This window comes from Calypte anna, chromosome 1, assembly GCF_003957555.1.
Source record: "Calypte anna isolate BGI_N300 chromosome 1, bCalAnn1_v1.p, whole genome shotgun sequence".
In the NCBI taxonomy this organism is placed as follows: domain Eukaryota; kingdom Metazoa; phylum Chordata; class Aves; order Apodiformes; family Trochilidae; genus Calypte; species Calypte anna.
In genome coordinates, this window is record NC_044244.1 from 114556368 (window position 1) to 114581712 (window position 25345).

General features: G+C 37.4%; 1 protein-coding gene across 1 annotated transcript in view; it reads left to right on the forward strand.

The window, feature by feature from the left end:
- Nucleotides 1–19506, forward strand: part of RPGR (retinitis pigmentosa GTPase regulator) — a 53289-nt gene extending 33783 nt beyond the window's left edge. The window contains exons 14-17 of the mRNA XM_030457679.1: nt 15752–15994; nt 16214–16253; nt 17562–17650; nt 19254–19506. Of these exons, the coding sequence (XP_030313539.1) occupies nt 15752–15994; nt 16214–16253; nt 17562–17650; nt 19254–19475 (594 nt within the window). The 3' untranslated portion in view covers nt 19476–19506. The remainder of the gene's footprint in view (nt 1–15751; nt 15995–16213; nt 16254–17561; nt 17651–19253) is intronic.
- Nucleotides 19507–25345: the final 5839 nt, after the last annotated feature.

The following is a 25345-nucleotide window of genomic DNA, read 5'->3' on the forward strand; positions in this document are numbered from 1 at the left end:
TTAAGCAGTCCCTTAAAATACAAGTACTTCCTTCTGCATCCAGGGATCAGCCCCAGACAGAGTCATTAATTGTACAAAATTACAGTCCTGTTAAAAATCAAGGAAGTCAAGAAACAATAGAATGTCAAAACATAATAAAGGATGTTGAAAAATCTGATAAATGTGGAAAAAAATGCATTGGAGGAGAAGAAAGTAGTCAAGAGCAGAGGGGGGTTAAAAAAAAGGATCATTTTTTTAAACAAGTAGCTTTAACTATGTCTTCATTTTCATCTGAGGAAAATAGTAATGGTCTTGGAAAATACATACACAAGATTAGGGAAAAAGAAGAGGACTACTGTGAAGACAGAGAGATCCAGAAAGCAATGAAAACTGAAAATGTGAAAGATTTGGACCTAAAAAGAGAAGAGAGTGAGATTGAGGAGATGCAAGCTACAAACAGTGAGAGAGGATATATAGAAGAGAGTGATATAAAAAGTCTGAATGAGGGAGAAACAAACTCTGAAGCTAAATCTGATGGCAACAGGCAGTTAGAAATTAAGAATGAGGAGGAATCTAATCAAGAGCAGGAGAGTGAAGGCAGTGAAAAGGGTGAAAGTCAAAAGGAAAAACTAGATGGAAATATTGCCAGTGAAGGTGAGCTAGGGGAGGAAGAAGAAAGTGAGATTAAAGATAGAGGTGAAATTTCAGGAGAAAGAGGTGATGATGAAGAGGAAAAAGAAAATGAGGAAGAAAATGAAGAGGAATCAAAGACTGAAAGAGACAGTGAGAATGAGGGTGGAGAAAAGACTGGAGAGATTAATCAGGAAGATAGCAAAGAGCAAGGAGCTGAGGAAGGCAGGTTAATGGAGGAAGAAGAAATGCTGAGTGAGGGAGAAGAGGATGTGCAGGAGGAAGAGGAATATGCAAAAGGTGAAGACATGGAAATAGAAAAGGAGCAACAGGTTAAAAGTGGGGGAAATGAGAGTGAAGAAGGAGGTGAAGCTGGAGAAAGGGAGGAAGAAAAAGAGGTAGAGGTAGAGGTAGAGGCAGAGGAAGAAGGAGAAGGAGAAGATGAAAAGGAAAGTCAAGAAAAAGAAAGAGAGAGTGAAAAAGACCAAGAGGGTGAGAGGGAGGAAGAAGATGAGGTTGAGGCAGAGGAGGAAGGAGAAGATGAAAAGGAAAGTGAAGAAAAAGAAAGGAAGAATGCAAAAGACGAAGAGGGTGAGAGGGAGGAAGAAAATGAGGTTGAGGCAGAGGAAGAAGGAGAAGATGAAAAGGAAAGTGAAGAAAACAAAGAAAGCAAGAATGAAAAAGACAAAGAGGGTGAGAAGGAGGAAGAAAAAGGGGTTGAGGCAGAGGAGGAAGGAGGAGATGAAAAGGAAAATGAAGAAAAAGAAAGCAAGAATGAAAAAGACAAAGAGGGTGAAGAGGAGTTTGAACAATCATTGACAGAGGAGGAAGAAGAAGAGATGTCTGCAGAAGAACAGGAGGAGAAAGATGCAAATAGAACTAAGGAGGTGGGGGACGTTGGAGTCGAAGAGGGGGAGGCTGGGTTGGAAGAAGAAGAAGAGGGGGAGGCTGAAGCAGAAGAAAAAAGTGAAGAGGGTGCAGCTGGAGTGAAAGGAGAAGAGGAGGAAGACAGAATGGAAGAAGAAGGAGAAGAGGGGGAGACTGGAGTGCAAGAAGAGGAGGAGGACAGAGTGGAAGAAGAGGAGAAGGCTGAAATGGAGGAGGAAAGAGATGAGGAGGAGGAAGAGGAAGGAGCAGAGTCAGAGGCAGAAGAAGAAGGGGAGGATTGGGAGGAAGATGAACAAAAGGAAGAAGAGTGGGAAAATGAAGAAGAGAAAGAAGAACAACAAGATGAAGTAGAGGGAGAAGGGGTGGAAGAGGAGGAAGAAGAAGAGGGAGAAGATGGAGAAAAAGAAGAGGAAGAAGAGACAGTTGATGAAGAAGAGGGAGAAGAGGGAATAGAAGGAGAAGAGGAAGAAGAAGAGGGAGAACAGGGAGTGGAAGAAGAAGAGGGAGTAGAGGAAGAAGAGGAGGAAGAGGGAGGGGAAGAAGAAGAGGAGGAAGAGGGAGGGGAAGAAGAAGAGGAAAAAGAGGAAGGGGAAGAAGAAGAGGAAGAGGGAGGGGAAGAAGAAGAAGGGGAAGAGGTAGAAGAAGCAAAACAGGAGGAGGAAGAGGAGGAAGGGGACATTGGAGAGGAGGAAGAGAATGAGGAAGAGGAGGAAGGAGAGGAAGAGGAAAAAACAAAAAGTAAAAGAAAAAATAATAAGCTTCCACAAAAGAAAAGCAAGACCAGGAAGCCAGAGAAGACAGAAAGTACTGCTTTACCAAACAGTTCTAAACAAAAAATTAAGTCCAAACAGCACATAGGAAATGGTTTACATAATTCAGAACAGTTTTGGAACAATGTACTACCTCATTATTTAACACTGAAGTAGCCTAGACTACTGGAGATAATTTTAATCCTATTCAGCAAACTTTGGAACTATGGTAAATTGATTTTTATTACTTAAAAGAATTGTTTTTAATGTAGTCAAACTGTAGTATTACGCATACACTTTAAGTGCCAATTTCTTAAAAAAAAGAAATTAAGAAAATGTTTAGATTTGGGAAGCTTTTATGAGAGGAATGTTATAAATTGTTGATAAAGTCATTTACACGATCATCTTTATCATGGATGACACAGTTAAAAAAATAATTGCTCAACAGGTAAAGTGTTTTCCTCTAAAATTATAATGTCATGCTGACAACTTGAATTATACATTCTAACTGTAATCTTCTTTGCCTTTGAATCAGACTTCACAAGGTAATGCATCAATTTCAGCTGCACAATAACTTATAAATGTGCCTTATATGTGAAAGAAGTGTCAGTAAATCATCAAAGGTACACATTTGTTAAATTTTGGTATCACTCTGTATTCATTCTCCCCTACTCATCTTCTGCTCTTGTATTCATAAAATGTTTGTGTACTCAGTGTAAATTAACAAGTTGCCAAATTTGTTGGTAGGTGGGAAGTAAATAGAAATGCAGGCCTGGCTAAATGTTGGGTTGGGCTTTTTTGAAGGCCTTAAGGCTGTCTTCTTATTTTGGTGCCAGCACACAAATATGTGCAAAAAGACAAATACAAGTCTCAGAATCTGGCATGGTTTACATTAGTGACAGACTGCATCTGCTTAGGGTTAATTTTTGACTGCCACATTTGGTGATTAGAAATAATGAAGAATTTGGAAATACACATATGTAAAGAATTAATTATTTGTGTATATTGTGCAATAAGCACAAGATTCAGTATGTACTAGCAAGAGACTAAATTAGTCATCTAGCTCCAAGGTTCTCAAGGGTGGGAATACACTTTGTTGCAGTGTGAAGTAAATGTATGTTTTCAGGGTCAGAGTCTAAGCTTCTTTTCATTAGAGAAGATTTGTAGTTTTCTCTCCTAAAAATTACCTCTGTGATCTCCAGAAAGAGGATGATGTAATAAACTAAGAAGCAGATGGAATAGTAGAGAACATGGCATGAAAATATGAATTCTTTTTGTAGAAGTATGTTAATGCTTCTGGAGTTTACTTAAGATATACAAACAAATCTTGCAAATTATTTTTGTGACTCTGTAAAATATTGCATTACTTTTTCAACTATTAATGGTTAAACAAGCAAAAGAAGGGACAGGGACTCATCAAACAGCATTTTTATTTAAATTCTATGGGTGGGCTGAGAAGTTTTTGTAAACAGATCTGAGTATTGACATTCTCTAGAAAGTTACTTAAATCCTATTTGAAAATGAGTATGGGAGAAGAAGCGAATCAAAATTAATAAATGTCATTCAATAAAAATGTTAATGGAATTAATATTTATGTTGAGAATATGAAACATTTTAAATGTTGTTTTGTAAGATTAAATTACCTTTGACACAATGTTTCCAGAATTTATTTTCTAAAAAGGCTGTGGTAGATTAATAGTTTGCCAGTAGATTGTAGTTTAATTTGATCCTTCTTAACTCAGTCACCCCTTGCATATACCACATTTGGAGGTAAGGTCTCTTTCAGTCATGTGCCATATACCCAGCTGTAACAAACATTCAGTCCATTGACTATATTTTGTCTCTGTGAACTTTGTTTCAAGCTTTGGGATTTTCTGGAATACAATGACTTTGCATCAGCACGTGTAAGTCTTTGAAAAAGGGTAAATATCCTCATGTTCTGATAGAGTGGAACATTTTAACCATTAAATGCAGGTCACAAGAAAACAGCACTCTATACCAATGAAGTCCTCAGTTATTTAGCAGAAAACACTGCATTATCACAGAGTGCCATGAAAATACTCTTGGAAGTAGATGGAGCTCAGCTGTGTTATTTTATCTTTCTTAGGAAACATTAGGATTTTACTGTAATTAAACTTAGGGTTACATTGAAAAGTATTTTGTAGACCTAAAACCATATTTCTTGGGTATGACCTGTTTAGTTAGGATTCTAGAATTCAGCTTTAGAAAAAAAAAATAGTGCCGCGAAAAAAAATGTGTTGTTTCTTATGAAAAACATTCTAGAGGGAAGGGGGAAAAGTGAGAGCACTTTGAAGCAAGTGATTTCTGTTTTCATATAGGAATGGTTCTTCATTTAGCATTTGGCTGTAGCTTTTAATGCTTGGGCACATGGGTATCATTTGCTGTTCCTCTCTTAACATGCGCTGATAGCATAAGGATTCCTGGGAAAGTAAAGGAAGCCAAGTTATGGGCATCTCCCCTTCTTTGTTTTGTCTGGATGAAAATTCATTGAATTGAGGGCTAATTTTACATTGTTTTGTGGATCATTCCTGTGGCAGGGGAAAAGCAGAGCATAACTGCAGGACTTTGAAGGGTTTTCCATTGAATCATTACATAAATTGTGCACTGTGCCAATGTTTCTGGGTTTAGGGGGGATTTTGGAACTCCATTAGCATAACGAGTGGAATTTTATTTAGTTTGACTCATACTGGTTTATGAAGTATGGTACTTGTGGTTTTGTGGAAATTCAGTATGTCCTTGGTATTTATTATGGGATACAAAAAGATTTATGTGCAGTACTTAAGCAACATGGCAGAAGTACTCCTGAACTGGTTTTTAGTAGAGAAAAATAATTCTGCAATAGAGAAAACAACAGACAGCTGCTCAGATTAAAGATCTGTCTAGTTCAGTATCTTATTTCCTACCAGTGGCTACTGGTGAATACCCATTTAGCATATTCTTAGCTTATTTTACACATTGTCTGAAAAAGTAACTCCTTTTTTTTTTGTCATGAATCTGTTTTTTGGTTCCTTCATTTGATGTCTCTGTGGTTTTTGCATTAGAAAAAAAAAGAGAGCATTTATTCCTTTTCATGGTGTATTCCCTCATGATTGTCACATGGAAAAGCTGTTCAGCTATGTGGTTTAAATCCAATCAAGATCGAACTGTTTCATTGATTTATTAATAACAGTTAACCAGCAATCAACCACAACACATTCAAGATCAAGAGTGGCAGTACAGAAGCTAACAACAGCACTAGACATCCATAAAACCTTAAGAAGACCCTGGAACTTTGTAAGCATCCACAAACTTTTAAGCAACCTTCTGTAGCTAATCTCAGAAGTTTTAATCCCCCTGCCCACTCTCACATGACCACAGAATGACATAGGCACACACTGCCTTTTATAACAGGCATGAATTACAAGCAAATACTGTCAAGGGGCAGACTGCAAGTTCCTGTAAGAGATGAAGGTGCTCTATATTCCTCCTGAATATGCTGTAGCACAACTTTTTTCTTATGCCTGTAAAATTTCAGCAGGTAAATTTTCTATTGTATCTGAAAATATTTATTCATATAATAGTCCTCTTTGTATGATTAATGCTGAGTAACAAAAAATTCCAGGTTTTCATTCAGTTTTTTTGTCCCCGTGTCTTATCTAGATAGGTATATGGTTATTCTTTAGAATAGTGCCCTTAAGAAACACACAGAAGATGATATTTAGGTTTTTTTTCCATTGCTTTTAGGTTTTTTCCTCGTCTTTAGTCATCCTTCAAAGATAAACCTTTTAGATTTACCTCTTGGCATAGCAAGCAGTCTTATTATTAACTGGATTTGTGGTGTCAATCTAGTCATCTGACAAATACTCTAAAACAAAGAACAGTGATTAAAGGCAAGTACACTTAATCACTGTCTTAAGGATTTATGATAGTGCCCATTTCTTTCCTTGGCAACCTCAGGCTATAATAATTAAAAAAAAAATACTAATACCCTTACCTCAGAACCCCATACTTACAAAAATATTTATTATCAGGGCTTTGAAACATTAACTGTAAAGATTATTACCAGTCTGGCTTTCATAAATGTCCCAATGCTGAAAAATCAGACAGGACTCTGCTCTTTTCTGCCTGAGGTGAGTTGCAGGGCAATCTGCTGGAATGTCCCAAGTTCAGAGTAGTGCATTTACAGCTTTATAATGACTCGTTTGTACCCCACCTTTCACAGGTGTTAAATGTTATGACTTTGTGGTTTCATACTGAGAATGTGAGAGAGAGAGCTAAACAAAAGTAGCTCTAAGAAGAATTTTCTATCAAGCAAATCCTTTATCTGCACCTATGCCTGTGAGGACGTCGACCACAGTAGTACTGAAGAGTTATATTTCCTTCCCCTGTGTACCAAGAAGAATATAAGAGACTGTGCTGTTCAACTGGCAACTCAAAAATAATCACCAGTCTGATATGAGTTTGGTATTCGGAGCCAGCCCAGCAGAGACTGTTTTGGTTTTTTTTCACAGGAAGTTTAAAATAGTTTCACTATAGAAAGCCAGGGCACAAAATTACTCTCATAATTAAAAACACAGTATCAGAACATCTGCAAAATTTAATCTGCTTTAATAGGGAATTCATTGTTATCTCTGAGGCGACAAAAGAATGAAGCAAACTTGCGTGTGTCTCGTATCAAAAGAACAACAACAAAAAAAGTTAAGCAGCATTTTAAAGCCAAGCTTGCAGTAACTGGGGTAGAACTTCCCTAAGTGCCAGCATGACATGGAGAAACAACAGAGTGGGGAAACTGGTGGGACTTGTGTTATTAAGGTGGGTTGAAAAATCTACCCATTCATGATGAGAATGGGTTTAAATATTCTTGATGGTTCTACAGAAATTGCCTTATCTACATCGGAGTATTTTGAAAAAGGGGATCCCGCTTGAGAGACCCAGTCTTGCAGGATGTGGAGATTTCAGCAGTGTGTCACAGGGCATCCTTTTTAGGAATGTATGGAGAAAAGACTGTTGTGAAGAACCTACCTGCCTACTGTGCTGTTACTGGTGAAAATTTGCCTTTGCCCACACTTTTATCTGTGTACTGAATAATGATTAGCGTGACTAAGGCAGGATTTAAACAGAAAGAATAGAATTTTGGAGAGACATGCAATGCTCCAAGCTATGTGGCACAATAAAAGTAGAAAGAGCTTGTGTTCACTTGCAAATACATGGGAGTTGGATGACAAACTCTAGACATTCAATATTTGTTTTATAAAAAATCAGAAAAAATGCACAAACTGTATGCAAGTATAGGCTAACATTCCCTAGTTAGTTTTTCTCTCTGTCCATTAGCATTAAGAATTCATTTTGCATGCAGCATAACACCTTCCAGAGACACATTGAGTTTTTGAGATAAGAACAACATATTCTGATATCTGGGGTTTCTCATTATATTTCATCTGTTTTGCTTAAGTACCAAGGAGTTATTTTAGTATGGTGTTTCCAAGGGACTGACTCTTAGAGGGTGGTTCTGTTGACGTAAATAGCCTTCAACTTGTTTTGTGATTCTTCATTAAAAAATTCTCTATAGTTACAGGAACACCCTATAGATGGCTTTATTTTGAAAGTTAAAATTTCAAACGTGAATGCAGAGGCGTATCTTTCTCCAAGTAGAACTACAGCAGCAAGCTGGACACAGAATAGTTGCACCAAAGCCAACTGAAATAATCTTTAAAAATCAAAAGCCTTAATCCTTAATTGCAAGTGTAATGTTTACCACCATGTAATAAATATCAGTGTACTACCTCTGAATGACACCTGAGTTCTCAATTAATAAGTGTAATCATAGTAATTCTCTTAATGCAAGGTATGTGCTTGGCCAGCTTGTGACAGAAGTGCAGAGATCTAAACTTTTAGATCCTTATGGTAGGCTTTTGATAAAGAAAATACATTGTGTGGTAAAGTACTGGCAGAAAAAGACTTATGAGGACAACAATGAAAAGTGAGTGTTCAGTTTCTAACTCTATTATTTACACATGTGTATTCACTGTTCTGACACCATGCTGTTGAAGGATGCAACTTTAGTATCACAAGTACTATTGTGGTAATCAGTCATCATATAGTCAGGGTAATCAGTGTATCACTGTGGTGCCATTTATTACTTTGAAACATTTTGTTCCATCATATTTCCACAGAGGAATGACTACCTTTGAGGTTCAATTTTTGCTTGACATGTAGCAATGGAAACTTATGCCAGCCATAAAAATTACTTCAGATTGTTTCACTGTCTGCATAGTGTGCTGGAAATTATGAGTTCAGCATTGCATTAGTACTCTAGGATACTTAAATGACAGATGCATCAAGGGACTGTTATAAGTATCAGGTAATACATCTCAAGTGCTCTTGACATCAAATTGTACAATTAAGGAACCAGAATAGCCTAGTGGAAGCCTAGATGTTAACTTTCAGACAAGGTATGGTGATGGGCTTGTCCTTTTACTGAAGATTCCCTTAAGTGTATTCAGCTCAGCTCTTCTGTTTTTCTCCGTTATAATATCTAAGGAAAACCCAGTTTGTCTTGTTGAGCACCTTGTAATTGAAAGAATAAGCTTTTAAATCTCATTTGAATACTTACGTCTTTGAATTTGTCAGTCATCAACCTGGACAGCTCTTTGTCTAGCAAGATTTAGAGTAGCTAAGGTAGTAATTTTTCTGTATTAATAGCTACAAAATTAGAGCCTAGTTTAAATTCCCAATGACAAATAGCTAGTTAAGATGTTAAACTTTCACTGTAACAGCTATATAAGAGAGCAAAATGATAGTGGAGGATATGATTCTTCCTCCTCTTTTCCTCTTCAGTCCTGCATCAAAACTGAAGGATGGTCTGTAGAAATGCATTTTGTAGTTGTCTTTACCACTACTCTACAAAGGTAATGTTGTTTTGGTCCCACATTACATAATTCTGTACTGTGACTCATTGACCAACCTTGGACCTGATACTCACCTCCTAAGAGTCTTCTACTTCATAGTGAAACTCCTACTTTGTATGAATTCCATTCAGTTTTTTTTACAGGCATGTATGAGAGCCATGGGGTGCTTTGGGGCATCTGAAGGCAATGAGCTGGACACATAATGGGAAAAACCTGTTCCTCAAATGATTAGTAACTCTTCTAAGCCATTGCTGTTTTATGGATGCTTGGCAGAGCAACGCCAAGGAAGAAGCATGTAGCTAACTCCCTCATTCACAGTTCTCATTAATAGTCTTCTCTGTGGATTTTAACAGTTTCCAGAGCAACGAGAAATGGAAATACATATTTTCTGTTAACCAGAGCTTCCCAGAATTCTTCATTTCCAAGTGGCACACATAGTAACTAGAGACTTCTCTTAATCACTGAGTTTTCACGAGATTTGTAAAAGATCTGCCACTAAGTTTGTTTAATTGGTGGTTTTGCGATTTTTCTAACCTAGAAACATAAAACTGTGGTGGCAAACAAAAAATATTTTGACTTCTCAGGGAAGCTTGGAAGGATACCATAAGCTTTCCCTCTCAAAATGCTAATTATGATCATTCTGGCTGCCAGAGCTCAGTTTCCATAAACTACTCAGGCGGGATCCACAATGAAACAGTTAATGCAATATAGAGAAATCTGGTTCCCAGTTGTCATTTGAGCAGTGTCCACCACGAGACATGTCTGCAGTTTTCAGTCAGACTGTCTTCCAGGAAGAGCGTAACACCAGGTATGGGACAGAGTAAAAACTTTTCCCCTCTCTTCTGTAGACATAAGACCTCATTTGTATAGAGCATTTAGAAAAGAAATGTCTTTATTCTGTATTAGTCTTCCAGAAGAAAAGCCAGGTGCAGACATCTTAGCTGGAGAAAACATTTATAGCCAGTGAGGCAGTATTTTTGCCAAAATTGTAAGGTCATTTGTCCCCTAAAGCCCGAGACAGCAAATTTATCTTTAAGAATGTCTCGTTATGAAGGTCTGAGTTTACAGGGAAACCAGTGTAACTTTGCAAAACAACTGAACAAATAAAATCTGTATAGTGTGTTAAGTCTGCAAGGTCTTTTGAATTTTTCAAGACTGCTGTTTTGCTGTACAGATTAATCATACTAGAGATACAAAATGTTTGATGTTTCATAGTCAGCTTCTCTGCTATCTTTAGAGGTGAAACTATGGAACGTATTCCTACAGCATTCTCTTTCTATGACTTGAGAATTAAATGAGAAAATAAATCTAAAGCATGATAAAAGAGAATAATGCAGACTTCATATATATATAAATATATACATATAATATATATGCATATATTATACATATAGTACACACGCATGCATATTTGCTTTAATTTAGTAGCCTGAGATTCTTCAGATACTGTTTTTAATAGCCAGATGATAAATCTTTAAAAATGAAAAACTTTTTTATTTCTTGTTTACTACTATTAGTAAAACCCCTCCAGAACATGCCTATGAATTGGCAAGTGACAATAATAAAACTGTGCTATCAGATTTATCTTTCAAACTGGTTTAATATAGGAGTTGAACAGATAAGGTGACAGCCAGAGACACCTGTGCCAAGAGGGAAGGATAATTAGTCTGGGAAGCTGTTCTGTTTAGAATCATAGAATCATAGAATTGGCTGGGTTGGAAGGAACCTCAGAGATCATCGAGTCCAACCCTTGAACCACCGTTGCGGTTGCTAGACCATGGCACTGAGTGCCACATCCAGTCTCTTTTTAAATATCTCCAGGGATGGAGAATCCACTACTTCCCTGGGCAGCCCATTCCAATGCCTGATCACCCTCTCCATAAAGAAATTCTTTCTAATATCTAACCTAAATTTCCCCTGGCACAACTTAAGACCATGCCCTCTTGTCTTGTTGAAAGTCATCTGGCAAAAGAGACCAACCCCCACCTGGCTACACCCTCCTTTCAGGGAGTTGTAGAGAGTGATGAGGTCTCCCCTGAGCCGCCTCTTATTTAGGCTGAACAGCCCCAGCTCCCTCAGCCTCTCCTCATAGGGTCTGTGCTTGAGTCCCTTCACCAGCCTGGTTGCCCTCCTTTGGACCCACTCCAGGACCTCGATATCCTTCCTGAACTGGGGGGCCCAGAACTGGACACAGTACTTGAGGTGTGGCCTAACCAGTGCTGAGTACAGGGGCAGAATCACTTCCTTGGACCTGCTGGCCACGCTGTTCCTGATACAGGCCAGGATGCCATTGGCCTTCTTGGCCACCTGGGCACACTGCTGGCTCATGTTCAGCTTCCTGTCAATCCAGACTCCCAGGTCCCTTTCTGCCTGGCTTAACAGCTGGTTTAACAGCAGTGGATGTCATCTTGGGGTAAAATTAGTGTCTTTCTTAGCTTCACCAATTGTTTTGACGAGGAGTCTGGCTCAGTTGCCTAAACAAACACATCTTGTGTAGTTTTAGGTGTTGTGGAGTATCCTCCCTAGCTATGTGTTGGGGTGCAGGATGATACAGATCCCCATAAGCCGTGTAGGAATGTCTTAGCCTCCTAGGGGATCTGAGCAAGGCTTAGTCCATGGAATTCCACTGAAGATCTCTCTTAACTGCAGTGGCAGCTTAAGTTCTATCTCCTTTCTGAAGACCTGCATTTACATACCTTTTTTTTTAGGCTAATAGGAAATATGGTCTTCATTACACAATCCCAACTTGATACAGAAGTTCACTGTCAGCAGAACCTGTGCAGTAGTACAGTAGAAGTTGAGCCATTATGTATCTGAAAAAGAGAAGTGATTTTTGTAGGCACAGGAATTGTTTGTAAGCCTTATAAATGGTATAAGGCTGCTGTAGGATCTTGGTATATGCTTTCTGAAATGCAGTAACTATGTTTATATAGATAATAACACACTGCTTTTTTCATTCAAGTGTGCTAACTTTACTGCAGTAAAGTCTGTCCAATCTGTAGGCCAATTCTATTATTCTGACGTAATTTTGTACTTAGTTAAAACATTGATTTATTCTTAAATTAATGCTATTCTAAGTCCCATCATCTCTATAAAGAACCAGAAAAACATCTTTTCTTGATATTTTATGATGACTTCATGAAACACTTGTAGCATTTAGTTCTTCCTTCTAACGTTTTGGTTTTTTATTTAATTTAGCACTAAACTGCTTCTAGGAATTATTTATAAAAAACAACAAGTTCTGGTTTTCTTGCTTGCAGTAGTTTTAGCTGCTTAATGAGAATTAGTGATGTTCCACATTAGACACCTTACAATTAGTACAAGACAAATAGTTTTCAAAGGAAATAAACTTTCATTTCTTAAATTAAATTTTGAATGTTTAGAAGAGGAGGGAAACAGTTGTTGGTAAATAGAGAGCTGGAGATAAATGTGCCTAGAGATGGGGCTTGAAGTGCAGCTCATTTCTGAGATTGGGTTATTTAATTGAAGCAGTGAGGACTGGAAGAAAAGCTGCTTTCATATCAGTTTGACTTCAGGGCTGATTTCCAAGTAAGTGTGTCATGACCCTTAGGAAAAGTTCCTCCCTCAGAAATCGAATCCTAACTACTTTTACTGCATACACTACATGGGACATCAGTATTTTATTGTTAACTGCTTGATCTCCATATCAGCAGAGGTAGAAATACATGTAATTGTAAAGCAGGATAAACATTTTCAGTAGTTCAGAGCTGGGCTAAACTGTTACTTTATGCTTAGCTATCTTTACACATTTTTCTGTGTTTTGTAGTTGCATGCTACATAGTGTATAAATGCCCTACCAATCTAAAATTTCTCCCAGTGTGAAATGGTTGAATCCCTTCCATGAGCCATAACTGTGCTAAACATCTGTAAAGACTGTTTTAATTTTAAAGGAGCCCAAAATAGAAAATTCTGGCTTTCTCACAGATTTCTAAGTAATTCCATGTCTATCTGATGCTCCACTGGAAAACTGAGTGTCTGTTTTTTCCAGTGGAGGTTTTTTTTACATTTTTTACAAAATCAGAATCCCCTACATGTGTTATCTGAAAACACTTCTGTAGTGACTGTTGCAATGTACCCACAGTAGCACCATTTGAGTCTACAGATATCCTATACCAGTGATCAATAACACCACTTCCAAAGGAGTTGGAAGATGAAAACATCCTCAGTCTTTATTGTTCATTGTTCCTCAGATACGCTGATCTGTAAGAATCAACCTTTTAACCTTTATCTCATCATAGATGCCAGTATATATTATAGAAATGTCAAGTTTGTAAAGAGTTTATGTTTAGCTCCATCATCCCTGCTGCCAGGAACCAGCACCAGGGCGTGCCAGGGCACACACCCAGCTGGTGATACGGCACGGTGGGCTCTGCCCTAAGTGTTACTGCGTGTGCCTGCTCTCTGGGTGAGAAGAAATGAGCTCACTGAAATATTCTGCACCTACTTTTCTTTTGTTGGAGATGAAAGCAGATTGCTTTTTTCACTCTCGCAGTGAAATTCACAGTTGCAAAGCCAGGCTGGAAAACTGATTTGAAGAAGACTCGGTTAAGGAACACTGGAAGACATCTATGAGGAGAAGGTTTTTTCCTTGTTGTGCGATCTGAAGTGCTTGCTCATCTGTTGCAAAATGCTGGTTGGTTGGATCACCATTGCACTATGCTACAAAAGAGACTTTCTACCAGTGATTTCTGCTTTTCTCTCATTCCTAATATTTCTAGAGCTGGAGTGTCTGGCTGGCAATATAACATATTACTGAGGTACTTTCAGTTGCCCAAGTGCTCTCTGTAGCATCTGTGAGTGGTTAATGAGGAGCCTGAACTCCATTTCACAGCGGTCCTGAGAACATGGTGTGTGCTGCATGGATACGAGAGACTGTGGAGAACCTCCACTGACTGGTGTGCATGGGGCATGCCCAGAGAGGCTTTTTATCTTAAAGTTTAAAAAATTGGTCTTTGACGCTGCAAAGGGCAGCAAACAAGCCTGTGGACAATGGGGCAAAAGAGAACAATTAAAGTGGTACAAGCTGAATGTCTGTGGTATTATTGATTCTTAATCCCAGGTGTGCTGTTGTGCTTAAAGTGGAATCACAGAATCATCTGGGTTGGAAGGGACCTCAGAGATCATCAAGTCCAACCCTTGATCCACTGCCACTGTGGGTACCAGACCATGGCACTGAGTGCCACATCCAGTCTCTTTTTAAATATCTCCAGGGACGGAGAATCCACTACCTCCCTGGGCAGCCCATTCCAATGTCTGATCACCCTCTCCATAAAGAAATTCTTTCTAATATCTAACCTAAACCTCCCCCAGCACAACTTGAGACCATGCCCTCTTGGGTCCAAAAATACTTTGCTACGCAGTCGACTCACACTGATGAGTACAGCCCAGGAAGCAATCAACCTATTGAGATTTTGTATACCTTTAACAGTCTTGGCTAAGCAGCCTTCTGTTCCAACCTCTAGTAACATTTGCTAATGGTCTTCTCTTGACTAGAAAGTTACCTTCTGATGCACATGAAAACAGTCCTTTCAGAAAGAGCAAGCACAAGCTAACAAAAAAATAAGAGGAAGTAAGTAAACATTTACAAAAGGTAAAAGATGGCATTTGGACCCAAGTATACAAAGGTGTATAAATAAAACTCATTCCTCTAACACATTTTAAAAAGAGTATGCAGATTGTTCACACCAGTTCCCATTATGACCTCGGCTGCTGTGGAACAGAGGTGGTTCTTTGTTCATGTTTCTTTAACAGAAAATACTCATTCAATACCTGTATTTCAATAAATCACAGAAGAAGAGGTTCAGAATGCATACATGAAGTAGTACGTCAGGGCAATATGATGCAATGATAAAGATTCACTTGATTTGACATAGGAATTCCATCTTTGACTTAGGCCTTTACATTTCTGCTATGGGAGGGACAATGTTTGTATTTAAAACCTTGTATTTCAGGCTGTTATAAATACAAAAATGGATATCTGATTGAATAGAGTAATAAGGATATAGCTGGTGCTTTTTTCTACATATTTTTACAAAAGCAACATTTACACTTTAAAAAGCATTTTACAGTACTTCTGACTATTTTATTTTACTATACTGAAGTTTTATCCTAGTCTGAAACCAACTTAAATACAAATTACAGTGTCTATATTGAATCAGATGAATGAGAACTTTGTATCTGATATTGTTTTATTAATTTTCTTGAGAAATACATTTTAATTTTTTCAGTGTTGGAGTTACTACTGCTTGTGTTACTTAATTTAAAACATTTAAAATAAGTCTTTTGTTTAAAAAAAAAAGTTTGTTTTTATTTTTTTTCAGTAAGGTGACATGTTAGCAAAACCTAAAAGTCAGCTACAGTCCTAGTGTTCACTGGAGTTCTGTTTTTTTAAAAATCTATTAAAATAATGAACCTCAAATGAGGGCTCCTGTGTTTTTCCATACTCTGTCTTCTTCTTGGAACATTTTCTTTTGAGTTTTCTTGTTCATGATGCATGATAAACTGCTGTAGGATGAGGACTATGGTATAATTGTGCAGCATGAGTTTCAAAATTACATTTTGGCCATTTTGTCTAAGGAACAAAATTTGTATGGAGATGAAGATACAGATGATGATGACGATGATGATGATGAAGAAACAGAGGAAGAAGAAACAGAAGAAAAAGAAGAAGCACAGGGAGAAGAAGCAGAAGGAGAAGAAGCAGGTGGCAGAGGGGAAGGAACAGATAAAGAAGATGAAATAGAGGAAAATCATGGAAAAGAGAAACATAGAACATCTGAGGAAGAAAAGAGCAGTAGTAGTGCAGTGGAATCTATGGAGGTAAAAGCATTTACTCCCATTAAGTTATCAATCTCTGAAATAATTTGGTTCTATAAGGTACATTAGTTTGAATATTTGTGCAGCTATATTGGAAATGCAGTTGTTGTTTGGTGTGGTCTTGGCAGAGAGAGGAACAAATATGTAGGTGTTAATAGTTAAAAAATTAATTTTTCTTAACAAATCTGAACATAGAGATTTGACTGCTTTATCTCTCTATAGACAGCAGAGACTACTCAGAAAGAGACCATCATTCAGCAAGGTAAGAAAGCAGTTCCCAAGAACTGGATAGTTACAGAGGTTCCAAAATAAAACAAAATGAAAAAATCCAGAAGATAAAACTTTTCTAAATAATCTCTATTGTTAAAATACTGAACGATATAGTTATTATCAGTAGCTGGTAAAACAGTTCTTGAGAGGTGATGAAATTCAAGAGGCAAAAAAATTATCAGTTTTTAATGATTTGGAAGAAAAAAATACACTTCTCACTTTTGCATTTAAGGAAGTCCATGAGAAGGACTTTCTTCTATCAGGAATATATATTACTTACTAAGAATAGTTTTAGTAGTGGGGGCACAAAGTGATCGTAATTGAATTCTCTCTCAAGAAACTTCTTTACATGCCATCATGTTTCTTCACTTCAAGAGAAGCTTGTCAAAATCTTTGTCATCTCTGTCAACTGGCATGTCCTCATTACGTTCACAGATTATTTTAGGTGAAATGCGCTGCTTACAGAACACTGTTCAGAGATGCTGAAGATGAATGTCTAGATCTTGCTCGTAGTTATGATTACAGTTTCACTGAACTGTATATTCTTTTAGAAAAGCTGGGGAGCATGAAGCTGGGTGCTCTATATGCAAGACAAGTCAAAAATTCTTTTTTTGTAGAAATTCTGGAATAATCTAAAATTGTTCTTTTGAAAGTAGAAGACAAATGTGGTATAAATAAGACTATTGCCTTAATAATAAAGAAACTATGTCATTTTCAAAAATTTAATGGAAGTAGTTTGGCCAGAATGGATGCTTAAAAATGTTTCCAGCATCCAGTGATCTGGAAGTTTCAATATAAAGCTCTAAATTTATATCATGCAGACAGGGAGTACAGGAAAAATTAAACACAGGAACATCAACTCGGATGGAAAGTTTTTCCTTTCCTAGAAATGTTTATATGGAATAAAATCCATGCTGAACCATAAGTCATGCCCTGAAAGTAATCTTTTCCAAATTAGAATATACTTTCAAAATCAGTGTGCAAGACATTGTCTTCTGTTAGCAGAGGAAACTATGAGTGTCAAGTCAAAACATCTTATATAGTGTCGATTCCAGAAGTGTTCTGTTCTTTAAAATCAAGCATTTGAAGAATCATATAGTGCCCTTATGTAGAGAAATTTTAAAAAATTAAAAATTCTTGTCAGGATGGACATCAAGGACTGAATATTTTGGTTGCTTTTTTTTTAAGATCCACATTTTATTTAGTGGCTTTACTTAAAAATAATTTGAGGAACAGTTTTTTCTGCTCTTATTATGAAAGAAACAGAAGGAAGTTAATATAAGGGTTTATGTTACTGTAGAAAAAGAAAGCACTGACAATCACACTGTGAACAGTTCTTCAGAGAACACTGCTGACCAAATAACTGGAGGAACTGTTGGGAGAAAAAAGGTACGTTGTGTGATTTGTCTTTCCAGTGTTACCAAATACTTCATTTTACCTGTTCTGCATAAGCAATTAAACTGCTGAGCAACCTGTTCCTTCTCTTTATGATTTTATTTTATTTGGTGATAAAACCTAAAAGCATCCAAATAATTACCCTCTTAAATCAAATCACAGTACTTCTGTCAGTTAGAAATGAGATAAAGCCTGTTATTACCTGTTCATGTATAGCATGCTCATATAAGTCAGGCTGTTAATTACATCACATTTTGTGAGGCAAAAACTTACGGATATGATTCCTATGGGATGTTATCTAAAAAAAACATCTATCATATTTCTCTCAAAAAGCAGCAGCTGAACTAGTTGACCTTATATCTGCAGTGAAATGAGGCAACCAGGTGCCACTAATTGCCAGGTAGTGAGCATGAGCTTGTGTCAAGCCCACCTGTGCCTGATTAGGGTGGGCCCCCACTGCGCATGAGCAGGACCAGGGGGCCAATAAAAGGTGAGGCTCAAACTCACAAGCTCAGCTCAGGCTGGAACTCAACCTCGGCATGCTTGGCTTTTTCTGCTTCTATGAGTACTGTGCTAACCTGACTGTGCCCCTGGAGCTTTGTCTCAGCACCGCACTAACTTGGTTGCACCATCAGAGCTCTTCACCATTAGGGTGAGGCTTGAACCCACAGCCTCAGCATTGCTCGGGCTTGCTGTATAAGTACTGCGCGCTAACCGGCTGCGCCACTCCAGCCTCACCCTGGTGGTGAAGAGCTCTGATGGCACAACAAAGTTAGTGCGGTACTGAGAGAAAGCAACTAGCCCTCCTGCTGGCTCGCTCAGAATGAGCCAAGCCTGTGCTTCAAGCTTCACCCTCCTTTTACCTTTTATTGGCCCCCTGGTCCTGCTCATGCCCAGTTGGGGCCTGCCCTAATCAGGCACAGGTGGGATTAACACAAGCTCATGCCCACTACCTGGGAATTAGTGGCACCTGGTTGCCTCATTTCACTACATATATCCTTCTATTACATACACTGGTTTGAAGAGTGTTTTTATGGATATTTATATATATGCATGTTGAGGAGTAGCTTATATGGAATTTCTTACAGGTTTAGGATCCAAAGGCTGCTGTGTTTCCTTTTCAACAAAGACCTTAGGGACCAATTCACTTTGAGCACATGTGTAGTCTCACTGACACAGAAACACATTGTCCTTGACTCTGGTGGGACTACACTGATGTTTGTAATGAAGCATATTAAGCATTTACTGCTCGGAGGCTTTGCAGATCTGAACCTGTATTTTTGGACCTTGCCTTCTGTTTGAAAGAAGCTCAAATAGCTGCACCATTTGCAGTATTTTGTACAAACTGTACAGTGTGTAATTTGACAAAATTTGATTCGTGTGTGCCATTTTTACACATTTCAAATATTGCAGCAAAATATTTTTATTTCATGTTTTTTAAGTAGTCATTTTGCTTTGAAAAAAATTACTGATTTTACCAAGGAAAAAATTGCAGCCTAAATTGACCTTGGTATATACAGAAAACTTTGTAGGTTTTTTAACCTTTAGTTTCACAGCTAACTTTGGGCATAATATTTACCTGTTTTTTTTACTTCAGTTTTCCCTGTTTAAGCGAAAGCCACCGACAGGCCAGAAGAATGTATGTAGCAGAAAGGAAGATAGACCTGGAAAGACAGTAGAGAGTGAAGGAAAAGAAAAGGAAGATGCATCTGTTGAAGACAGTAAAGATGAAAACCAGAATCATACCTTGGAGAATTCTGGAGAAACTGTGACTGACCAGGACAGAAGGATAAAATCTTCTACTTGTATATTGCTCTAATACTGTTAGAATATGTAAGAATGTGACAGACGTAAAGCACATGGTAAAATTCCTACTTGAAAACAGTTACAACTGACTAGATACGTTTATGGTTGCTTTTTTGATTGCTGTGATTTTAAACATGCAGACAGGTTTTTTTGATATTTATTGGTAATTTTCGTAGTTGTTTTTCACTGATATGCTCATCAGCACCTTGCTGGAGTTCTGTGGCCTTAACTGTTAGTGTTGTAAAACAAAATATATTTTTTTATGTGAAAAGTTGCATACAGATATTTCATGGGTTTTGCTAAATAATTTAATTCTGTTTCAGTCTGCAGAGTGCCATTTTCAATATGATATTCTTGTAAAATTGTATTTGATAATATTATTTGGTTTAACAACATAGGTAAGAATATGGAAGCTCATATTTTGAAGAAGGTACTCAGTTACTTAGAAATCCATGTCTCTTTCTGTTTTGACTTAAAAAACTAGCAATAAGACTTTCAAGGTAACATGTAGGCTGTTACTGAGGCAGTTCCTTAAGTATGTGCCTCATTTGACATAGGATGGTAGTTCAGGGGAAACAGTACCTAAGAGTGGTGGGAGTATGTAATTAAGTCTCTCCTGCCAAACTGGGACTTGGAGAAGCCTTTCCTTTCTTTGAGATGCTGAACACCTTCTGTCCTGCTGGAATTGCAGTAAGCTGATGGGACTCCCTTCTCACAGAATGATGCCCAATAAAAAATGGACATCATTACTGCTGTTTCAATTGCATCCTAATCCTATACTCTTTAAACCATACCTTAATGAGTCTCTAGTGAAGCATTTCTTACAGGAAAATCATGTAACCAGAGTTACTATGGAATATATTGGTATGACAAAGAGATTGTTGTGGGCTAAATATTCAAGTTTTTCTCAGGCAACCTGGCTTTTCCTCTGATGGAGACTGAGCAGCAGAAATAATGAACCCCATAACTGGTATGGATAAGCAGAATGGTTGATTTTCAATTAGTCCAAGAAGCAGGAGTGACAATCTGACTCTTCTAATTGCCAGCATTCTCTCTAAATGAAATTTGACTTCTGAAAATTTAGTCCAAGTGAATAAGAAATATAGCCATTACCAAGATTAATCTTGATAATTCAGGTTCTGAATAATCTGGCCCTTGCTAGAATGTATTCAGGTTTTTATAAATATACAGAAACTTTAGTATAAATAAAAATCAGAGAATTATTTCTAAGCCTAATACTTTTCAGAATACTTTATAAGGGACAGCTGATCACTGTAGAAACACAGGAAAAAGTTACTTTATTTCACTGACATGCAAACACACTTTAATATGCCTTTGCCATATTTTGCCTTTGGATTACCAGTTTTCCTAGTTTTAGAGTTGTTTAAATTGTATTTAACATAGTCTAAAGTGTCTTAATTTTGGTTTTGATCTAGAAGTTGATTCAGCTGAATGCTTTGTCCATATAAGTATGGCAGGTGCCCAGTTTCTTTCAGTGCACTTCCTCTGTGCTGCCATATGCATCACATTAAAACTGGATGCTTGGGTCATCCTTTGCTAGAGTTCATTAAGAACCTTTTGTTTCTGGTTTTGTTTTTTTTTTTTTTATATATTCATGTATTTTCTTGTTTTCCTGAATGTGCATGTGGTTTCTGTTCTACTTGGCTGCTGTTGTGAATAGTAAAGGATTGGGAAAGGAAAACAAAGTAGTGTCCTCATTAATTTAAATAAGCTTAATCATTTTTAAGATGAGATCAACCACAGAATTTCTGGTTTTAAAATGTGAATTAGTTTAGAGAAAAATATTAATTTAAAGCAGGAATTACCCTTAAATCTAACACTACAGAAGTTTATGTACTGGATTTGAAACTGCTGTATATCAGAGGAGTTTCAGGAACTTGTACATTTATCTGATCTATACATTCCACTTAAGAAGAAGTAGGAGCAAATTAATTGGTTCTGATGTCTTTTTTTATGTCTTCCTTGATTAAAAAAAAAATTAAACGAATAAAACAAAGTTACATATACATGCATATTAGTTTAAAGTGTTTTTTTCCAAATGTGTCCACAATCTCTATGATAAAAGGTGGGTTTTATTACTGACCTTATTACTGCCTTATTTGCTACTGAACTGTTGAGCAGTAAAAAGCTGTAAAAACATTTAGAGTCCATTTTTCTCTGGTTTCGCTTACTTTCCCACAGATAACTGTATCAACATAAAGCTTCATTTCTGGATTTCACAGCTCTGTATACAGCTGCGATTGCTCTTTAGAATTGCGGATTTTCTGCCATTTCAATGCAGCCACTAGGCGGGGGTTTTGCTCTTCCGAAACTGGAACTCCCTCATCCCTCCCAGCCCCGGGAGCTCCGTGTGCCCCTGGTGCCTGAAGAGCAGTTAAAGGTGCACATGGTCTGTATCCAAGTTCCTGAACCAAAATTTTCTGAAAATTATCTTTTCTGGTGTACTGCTTTTGGCTTGAAAGGACTCTGGTATCTTGACGTGTTTACCTATTGCATTTTTAAAGATGTAGAGTATATATATATATTTGTAAACAAAGAAAGACAGAAAAATAAACCTATTTATGATTCTTAATGTATGCATAGATATGCATAGATAATTCTGCTACATGATTATAAATTTAGGTATACATTTGCTATTTATGTGTCTTGCATACATACGTAAAATATATATATATATATATATATATATACACATACAAGCACACATCCATACACTGATACCTATATGCATCTCTAGACATTTACTAACATATGTAGAGAGAGAGACACGTGTATGTTTACTACTGCTCAAGCATGTATACCTGATACCCTGAAATTTCCATTTCATCCACATATTTACAAATGCAAGTTTACTGATCTCTTGGAAGCATAGGACATTTTCTTACGCAGATACCATTCCTATGTGATGATTGAAGGTGAAAAGGAGAGAACTTTCTCTTTAGACAGTATTTTCTGTACCATATCACATGTTCTCTATGCAACTTTTTCCTTTTCCTTCCAGGAAATAGTTGTATAATAGGCAAATTATATCCAGTCTGTGTCCCTAGGGAAGATTTTTAAGTCATGCTGTTGACATTGGGGTAGTTGAAGTAAATGAAATTAATATCACAGTGGAGAACCACTGCATCCTTATAATCATGTATATGCAAGCTATTCTCATGTGACTATTGATAAACTAAGTAGGGCTTTGCTTAAAAAGTATTTATGAGTCAGGTATTCTCCAGCTTTTGACAACTACCTTTTGACATCTAGCATCATGACGTTTATTATAGTGTATCAGAAATGCTTTCTTGCACAGGAGGCTCATTTTGTGCTCAATTTCTGCTGACATTGCTGGCCAGGCTCCTTGCAGACCCAGGAAGGGATGGTTCTTAAAACAACGTGGTTACACTGACACTGCTGACACTGCTGTCTCTTCTCTTCTACATTCTCTACCCCCAGCTGAAGGAGTAACACTTAACATGGACTTAGAACATGCACCCCAATGCTTAACAACACAGAAAAAGAAAAAAAAAGGTTCCAAATATACCTAAAATATCTGAATTAGCAGTAGAAAGGAAACCCATGTGAGTTAGATATTAAAATCCAATATTGAACACCTTTAAAATACCAAAAGCCATGTAGGAAAGTTATAAACATTTACTGCATCCTTCAACTATGTTCTCTCTTTAAAGTATAAATGAACCATCTCTAAATTCCTACAGTGTTTTTAAGAACTTTATCATATAAAGTTCACTTTGTATCATTCACTATGCACAGGGGTTTACAATATTTTCACAACCATTGATGTCTAAAGTCCTTCAGGAATATAGTGTCCTGCTTAAACATGATGACACCACTGACAGTAGTGAGAATTGGAGAAATTAATGCTTTGGTAGTAAGTCTGCTTTGCTCAATATCTCATGCTCAGGAGATCTCAAACTTTATACCTATTTGTCTTCTAAGACTGTGTAAGAGTTATGTTTTAATCACATTGTATTATTCCCAGTCTCTTGTTTTTGGGACTGGATAGTAATGACTCAACAAAAAATTGCAAAATCTAAATCTGGCAAAACTGTTATTTGTACACAAAGAAATCTTTCTTTTAAAAATCATTCTCATTTGATGTTGAAACAGTTTACACACAGCTGTTTTAAATCAGACTCATCAAAAAGCTGAAGCAATATTAACAAAATTTTAAGAGATGTTAACAGCTTTTAAAAACCAAAAAATATGGAAGTTTTGTTCCTCAGTGTATCTATTAAATATTAAACCACATATATACCATACTATTCTTAAGAATATTTATGCATCAGTCAATATCTAAAAATGCAATGTTGTCTCCACCTCAAAATTTCTGGTTTTCTGGCTGCCTAAGACACTGTCAGTAGCACATCTGCACCCAGCCAGGGGGGAAGAGGCAAAAGGCAACTGCTGTTCTTGAAGACCTGATACTTCTGTATACTATGAACATGCTATGTATGTTGAAATTTTTCATAGCAAGATTTCTGGTAGCAGAGAAATTGAGGTAAAGTTAGCATGGCCATCTCATTTCTGCTAGAATGACTTGAAAGACACGAACAAACAACTTGTTCAGGGTGTTGGGAGCACATAAGTGCTCAGGGATGGATCACACAGACAGTGTTTCCTTGAAAAACACCTTATTCTCCTTAAATGTGCTATTTCTACAGCCCAGGCAGTATATTGTTTTGTATCTTTTATCAAAGAGTGTCATTAAGGTTTATGGCTGACATGAGAAAGAAAATTATTAGGATATAACATAAAACTATTTTATCATTATCTGTTACTTAAGCTTACAGTATAAGAGTTTCCATTGGTCTACATCCTTCAGCTTTTTATTAGAAAAAAGTAATACATAACTTAAAAAAGCAAAATAAGCCAAGGCTCTTTGACAGGAAAACTATCTGCAGAGGACATTCCTTTTGGAAAATGGCACTGAGTGAAGCATCTACTCTGCATGAGCTGAAGCACATGTGCTGGCAGTGAGGTTTGACAGGCACATGCTGACAGCAGCAGCATCATAAGAGGGAGGAATTCTGTGTCAGTTGCCAGACAGTGCTCTCCATGGCACACATCCACCTGCCTCTTTATGACCATATCTTCTTCCAACTCTTTTTTGATTTCACTGAATCATCTGGGTAGGGAGGGACCTCTGAGATCATCAAGTCCAACCTTTAATCCACTGCCACTGTGGCTACCAGACCATGGCACTGAGTGCCACATCAGTCTCTTCTTAAAAACCTCCAGGGATGGAGAATCCACCACCTCCCTGGGCAGCCCATTCCAATGCCTTTCTTTGGTGCCTTCAGTTCCTCACCACACCAGTGCCCACAGCAGATCTTCTCTTTCAGCCTTTTATCCCTGGAGTCTCCCTCTCCTGGACTCTTCCTCGTATCTGCAGAAAAATCCCAACGCTGGAATGTACCTCATCAACCTGCATGCTCTCAGAATACCCCCAAGGTGGGTTACTGCAGGGACCAGCATCCTACCAAAGTCCACAAGCAACAGCCTGACATGCAGAGAGAAAAAAAAATGGCCCTTGGAGCCAGCACTTAGAAACAGATGAAAGGAAGGTCAGATAACAGCAAACACTGATCAACAAATTATTATTTCTTACCGCTGCTGCCACTAAGCATCATAAGACAATAATTTGTTAACCACAAAGTTTAAGAATTGTACAGAATTTTGTATTTTTCAGGACTAGAGGAAATGTTGTGCCAGGGGAGGTTCAGATTAGATATTAGAAGAAACTTCTTCACTGAAAGCATAATTAAACACTAGAACAGGCTGCTCAGGGAGGTGGTTGAATCTCCATCCCTGGAGATTTTTTTTAAAAATTTATGATTTAAATAATTTTTAAAT